Source organism: Tupaia chinensis, unplaced genomic scaffold (genome assembly GCF_000334495.1).
Source record: "Tupaia chinensis unplaced genomic scaffold, TupChi_1.0 Scaffold000486_1, whole genome shotgun sequence".
Classification (NCBI taxonomy): domain Eukaryota; kingdom Metazoa; phylum Chordata; class Mammalia; order Scandentia; family Tupaiidae; genus Tupaia; species Tupaia belangeri.
In genome coordinates, this window is record NW_006159998.1 from 258,359 (window position 1) to 265,319 (window position 6,961).

General features: G+C 37.0%; 1 protein-coding gene across 1 annotated transcript; it reads right to left on the reverse strand.

The window, feature by feature from the left end:
- Positions 1–5,667: 5,667 nt before the first annotated feature.
- Positions 5,668–6,606, reverse strand: LOC102497018 (olfactory receptor 1052-like). Its single transcript, XM_006156261.1, has one exon. It carries the CDS (start codon positions 6,604–6,606, stop codon positions 5,668–5,670), a length of 939 nt encoding a protein of 312 aa, XP_006156323.1.
- Between the last annotated feature and the right edge of the window lie 355 nt (positions 6,607–6,961).

Sequence of the window (6,961 nt, forward strand, 5' to 3'; positions counted from 1 at the left end):
TATTGTGGTGTGCTCATGTCCCCTCAACAGTGATTTCTCACTTTCCCTCTTTCTGTTTTTCTCCACTCCAGATAGTCTCCATGTGCCCTATGGCAAAAGCCTAAAACTTAAAAAAAAAAGAAAAAAGAAAAATGAATCAATAATAAAAAATATTTACTCATTTAATCTTAGTCATTTTATTTAAAATATTCATTCTACTGTCCATTCACTCCCTTTTATTCTGAGATTTGGTTGGGTTATGCATGTCATCTGTGTTCTGATATCTCTTTCTATTTTGTTTTTCTTGCTGTGCTTCAGTGTAGATAATTTATACTGATGTGTGTTTGTGTTTATCAATTCTCTGTTCCATTTTGATGCCTTCCTAAATCATTTCAATACTTTCTTATTTCACAGTTTGTAGAATTGATTTTTTATTTGAAGAAGCCTATGTTTCTATTTTTTTTAGAGAGTGGTTTTTGCTATGAGAGACTGAGAGACAGAAAGTGAGAAATCACCCCCTCCTGGGGCGGGGGTATGGCCAGGTTGCAATCCCTTCTCCTCCACTCTCCTCTCGGGACCTTGGACACACATACACACACGTCCGGCATGAGTTCAAGCCACCAGGTCCAGGATTTGAACCTGGTGTCAACTACATTGGTGTCCAACAACATAGCCATTATGCCAACTGCTGGTCCCCATGTTTCTATTTTCACTAATTTACATTTCCCTTAAAATATTTCTTTTTAAATATTTTTCTGTCTTTCTTAATTCTTTTTAATAGATTTTTAATAATATTTTCAAAAGTTTTTTCTATCTCCAACATATAGGTCATCTCTGGAGCCTGCTTGTATTTTTTTTTTTTTTTTTGGAGAGATTTTCGCTATAGGGCGCGTGCGCTCGCCAGACAGAGAGAGACATAGAGACAGAAAGCGAGAAATCACCCCCCAGGGGGGATGGTCACGCCGCAATCCCTTCTCCTCCATTCTCCTCTCGGGATCTTGGGCACGCACGCACACGCGCCCGGCATGAGTTCTAAGCCACCGGGTCCGGGACACGAACCGCGGTCGACTACGTGGGAGTCCAGCGACATAGCCATTACGTTAACTGCTGGTTCCCTGGAGCCTGCTTGTATTTTGAAAGTTTTTACTCTTGATTGTATGTTCTGGCCTTTTGTATGTTAATGAAGGATCACAAAAGCTGAAGATATCATAACTTTGCACAAGGAAAAGTTCCGCATTCTCCTGTAGACAAAAAGGGTTTGAGTTGTTACTGGACTGGTGTGAAGTTAGATCTCATTTATGTTCTGCTTTTCTCTATTTCTGGACGTGGAATTTCCAGCATTTTGATTAAGAAGCTAAGCTCTCTCTCTCTCTCATTCTCTCTCTCTCATTCTCTCACTCTCTCCAACCCTTAAACACTGCAAGAGTTTTAGAGGAGTGAATTTCTCTTCCTTCTTTGTCATCTCTAAATTGCGGCAAATACTTTAGGGGGTTTCAGGCCTTATCGCTGATGCAAGCTTCTATCTCTGGTGGGACTATATCAACAGAGCACCTGGATACTGAGAACGACTCTGCCCTGCCTCTCCAGTTTACTCTGAATTTTCAGAGTTATCCTTGTGCTTTCGAAAGAAATTCTAACCCTCTGTGTCTGGTTTGTAGCAGGATCAAAATCTGCCAAATCTTTCAAGTTTTGCTGGTCCTTGCCTTTAGCAGATCTTTGTCTTTTAAGCACCACAAGAGTGCAAGAGGTATCAATCAGCCTCTGTGGTCCAGAGCCAGCTTCTTATAGACCTCAAGACCAAATTGTTACGGGAAAAACAAGCTGTGTGTTTCAGCTCCTGTATAATCACCTTTATCTCTCTAGTACTCCTAGCTGTTGAATGGACCACTGTTTTCTCTTTCCCATACCAACCACTGTATACATGCCCAGAATTGCTAACCTGCCATTTTGGTGGGTCATAATCTTTAATGTTTGATTTGTTCAGAACCTTACTAGAAACTAGTCTCTGCTTTTCTGATGTTCTCTAGTTAAGTTCCTTTATCTCCCTCTCCGGATCTACCATCTACCTAGCTATCTGTCTTTTATCTATTATCTTTTTGTGTATGTATTTATCAGCTCTCTATTGTTTGTCTACTTTCAAACTAGACATTTGTATCTTGCATTCTCTGTTAGTTCTGCAGAAATGCTATTTTGATCACAAGTGATTCTATCCATCCAGAAGTAAGTGTTTATCTTTCATTTTATAGGCATTATGTCTCATATTGTACCAACTTTCATTTTGAAACATTGTAAACCTACATAAGAGATTCAAGAATACCATAAATTTGCTAGAGTATTTAAAGACCACACATATACCCCTTATCCAAAAACACTAATTAATTGCAACAACTTTATTTTCTTTATCACCTTCTTGACCTCTGCATCAAGAACTATCAGATATTATATAATATTATTTTCTTTTTTTCTCCAAATAAATTTTTGTTATAGGGTATGTGCATTATCTCTGGAGAGGCAGAGAGGCAGAGAGACAGAAAGTTAGAAATCATCCTCCAGGGGGGATAACCATGCTGCAATTCCATCTCCTTCAGTCTCCCCTCTGGATTTTTGGGCACATATGAACATGTGCCTGGCATAAGTTTCAAGCCTCCAGGCCCAGGACTCAAACTGTGGTTAGCCATGTGGGAGTCCAGTGATACAACAACAATTTGCTGGGTCTGTTCAATATGCAATATAACTTAAGTGGATTTTGTATTTTTTTTTAACTTTTGTGTTACTAAAATATGTTTTACTACTTAAATATAAGTAACATTGTATTCCTTGAACTTGCAGAATTGCTCATCTTTAAGTACTTTTGGTACATTGTAGATTTTAACACTTAATAGATAGTAAAATTATGTTGAACTCTATCTTTTGTTTTGCTTTCTTTTTTTTTAGTTTTTTGTTTGATTGTTTGTTTGTTTGCTAAAGGCAAATGCACTCATCAGAGAGAGACACAGAGGGAAGAGAGAGGGAAAGTGAAAAATCACACCCCAGGGAAGATGACCACTGCAATCCCTTCTCCTTCATTCTCTCTCAGGATTTTGAGCATACACCCAGTCACATTCAGTATGAGTTTCAAGCCACCAGGTCTGAGACTCAGCTGTGTGGGAGTCCAGTACCTTAACCGCTGTGTCATCCACTGACCTCCCTAAACTGCATCTTCATACCTCTGTCCTCTACCTAGTCTATCTCTATACTATCTATGAAACTTTTAAATGATACAATTATTTTCTTCTTCAAGAGAAAAATTGAATTGGCATATTTAAATATATTGCCCACAGTTATAGAGGTTATAGATAGCATCCTTTGATGTGTATTGATGCATTTTTTTTTGTTTCCATCATAGTTTTTTGTAATAATCTGAAGGGTCTTTAAAAACCTCATAAAAATATGTTATAAAAAAATTGCATAGATTTCGATTATTTTAATTTTTAATTTTTGTAGGCTTTTGCTGTAGGGTATGTGCAACTTTTTGTAGAGACTGAGAGATGGAAAGTAGAAAATGACACTATCCCCAAGGAAGATGGACATGCCACAATCCATTCTCCTCCATTCTTCTCTTTGGATTCTGGGCACACAAGCACGTGCCCAGAATGCTTTTCAAGCTGTGGGGGCCAGGACTTAAAATGCAGTTGGCCATGTGGAAATCCAGAACCTTAACCACCACATCACCTGATGGCCCTAGATTTCACTTGTTTTTGCACCGGAGTAAAGTTGTATTTTAATTTCATTTTTCCAAAATCTCATTTATATGTTTAAAAATAATACACATACTGTTAGTTTCATTGCTATTTTGTGTCTCCTTTTCTGTAGGAAAAAGATCTTGGAGTCTTCTTTGACTCCACTATTTCCTTCACCATTCTGCCAAATATAGCATGAAAATATATCCTGTATTTGTGTTTCTCATTTGTCATTTGTACAACTCCTATCATGCCGTCAGCTCTTAGCTGAATTACTGTGTAACCTTCTTCCTGGCTTTCTGTATTCTTACCTTTATCATTTTATTCTTTACTTATTACTAATACAATAGCCAGACTAAACTTTTAATGCATAAATTGGGCTATTTGTCTACTTATCATTCGAACCCAAAGTCTCTATTTATACAACAACTCACATAACCTGGTACGTTTTTAAACATTTTTTGCTCCAGGTCTGATATTTCTCTTGTTTCTTAAACCCTCCAAGATATCTCCAATCTCTTGGGCTTTGATCTTGTCTATACCATCTTCACAGATAGTTTTCTTCAGAAATTCTAAGGCATTCAGATTCTTCTCTTTTTTTTTTCTCCTAAACAATTTACTGTACCAGCGACACAAATTCAAAAGCTTCCAGTCATTTTAAACCTCTTTTTCTCAAAAACAAAACCAAAAACCACAATATTAATTATGTCTCAAATCTTGATTATTTTCATGAACTATCTCATGAATATGTCTTTTTCTATTACTTACTTATAACACTCCTTATCTGCCTCAGAGTATTATTATTTTCTCTTCAGAAATTGTAATATTCTTCCCATCTTGTTATTTTACCTTCCAATATACTGATAATAGTGGCATCATGGAAATTTTCCTAAAGTGTATCATTTGCATTTCATTTACGGTTGCACTTATTGGTCTTTGAGAATTGAAACATTATACTAGCATTAAAAGACCTTCATGCACACAGCCTTTTATAATTTCCAAACTTATTCCCTACTGCCTTTGATTATAAAGTTTATGCTTGAGCCTAGCTTACAAATTTTCTTATTTTTAAATAGTCCTTCTACTTTTCTACTATTTTTTTTTTTTTTTGTTCTTCTAACAACTTGTGTTCCATACCTTACGTCATTTTAGGTTTATATCACACAGAGTGACTAACATGATAAACATCCTGTATGGAAGTGCATTGTATGAAAAAACTTAATAACTAGAGGGGGTTTACTGTATTTTTAGCCATTCTTAAATGACTACTAAGAAATGCAATTTAGGGACCAGTAGATGGTGTAATGGTTACATCACTGGACTCCCAACCGAGTTCAGGACGCAGTGGATTAAAACTCACACTGGATGCATGTCTGTGCATGCCTGAAATCCTGAGAGGAGAATGCTGGAAAAAGGACTGCAGTTTGGCAATGAACCCTGGGATGATTTCTCACTTTCTGTCTCTCTTTCTCTCCAACGAGCCCACGTGCTCTATAACAAAAATCTCTCTAAAAACAAAAACAAAGAAATAAAACGCAGTGGAGGATATTTATTTTTACTAAAATGATAGTACTTTTAGAAGAAGAAATAATGGTATTATCTGAGAAAATTATGTCAAAGGAATATGTCAGTTTTTATTTGAGAGACTAGTGCATTTGATAAATGTCTATTGGAATATTCTATTGATTTGAGTCAATGCTAGGTACTTTTAAATCCATGCTTAGTTTAGCATGAAAATTTCTTAGAAAAAAATATTTATTAGCTTTTGAAGGAATGACTTATTAAGTCAGCAACATAACATTGGATGAAACAATGATTTTCAGTCTTCAACTCCAACTTATCACACTTGGTACAAATTGCGTAAGAGTGTCTTGACTATGTTTGTTATTGCATCTTTGATATAATTTAAAAAATAGTCTACATATTTTCAAGTTAATATTAGGTTAACAGAATCATAGCTAAGATTGAGTCAACTGGGTGTTCTGTTCCACCTTATTGACCTTTTTGCTGCATCTTTCACGTCTTTATTCCTCAGACTGTATATCAGTGGGTTTAGCATGGGAATCACCAATGTGTAAAACACGGCGGACACCTTCTCTTGTTCCAGGGAATATTGAGAACTTGGCTGGATATAACTAAAGGTCACAGATCCATAGAACAAGGTCACAGCAGTCAGGTGGGAGGCACATGTGGAGAAAGCTTTGTACCTCCCCTCAGTCGAGTGGATTCTCTGGATGGCAATAATGATGCGGATATAAGAGACCATGATGATAATAAAAGTGAACATTGCGATGACCCCAGAAAAGATCAAAAGCAACATTTCATTCACATGGGCATCAGAGCAAGAAAGCCTCAGAAGGGGAGGGATATCACAGAAATAGTGATTCACAACATTAGGACCACAGAAGTCTAGTTTGAGTAAACCTATTGTGTGTGTCAGGGAATTAATGAGGCCCCCTAAATAAGATACAAGGACCATCTGAATGCAAATGCTTTGGGTCATAATGGCTGTATATAACAAGGGATTAGCTATTGCCACATAGCGATCATAAGCCATCATAGACAGGAGGATACCCTCTGTGGTTATATATACTGCAAAAAAGAAACTCTGTAGAACACAGCCAGAAAATGTACTGGATTTGTGCTTTGATAGGAAATTGACCAGCATTTTAGGAGCAAAGACAGTAGAGTAGCAGATATCACAAAAGGAGAGGTTGCTAAGAAAGAAGTACATGGGCGTATGAAGTTGGACATTTAACCTGATCAAGATGATCATTCCCCAATTACCTACCAGAGTGATTAAATAAATAAGGATGAAAAGCAGAAAAAGAGGGATCTGCAAATTAGGGTTTTCAGTTAGCCCTACCAGAAGGAATTCCTTCACACCTGTTTGGTTCCAACTTGCCATACATTCAGGTTTATGTAGTCCCTTAGGTGCAGAACAAGATGACATCATTCAGTCAAAACCAAATATGCTTTTCTCCATAACCCAGTAACTGTAACAGCATGAGATAATGAGGATTATCCTGCATTTAGATAAAGAAAAGAGATTAACTTCAGCCATAGACGCTATGTGTGCTAGACCAGCAATCCCCAACCTTTTTGGCACCAAGGACTTGTTTCATGGAAGATAATTTTTCCAGGGACCAGGACTGGGGGTGATAGTTTCAGGATGATTCAAGAGCATTATATTTATTGTGCACTTTATTTTTATTACTCTTACAATGTACTAGTCTGTAGCCTGGAGGTTGGAGACCCGTCTG

What these genes read in the sequence shown, in the direction of transcription:
- LOC102497018 (XM_006156261.1), bottom strand. Translation starts at nt 6,606, where the DNA reads ATGGCAAGTTGGAACCAAACAGGTGTGAAGGAATTCCTTCTGGTAGGG.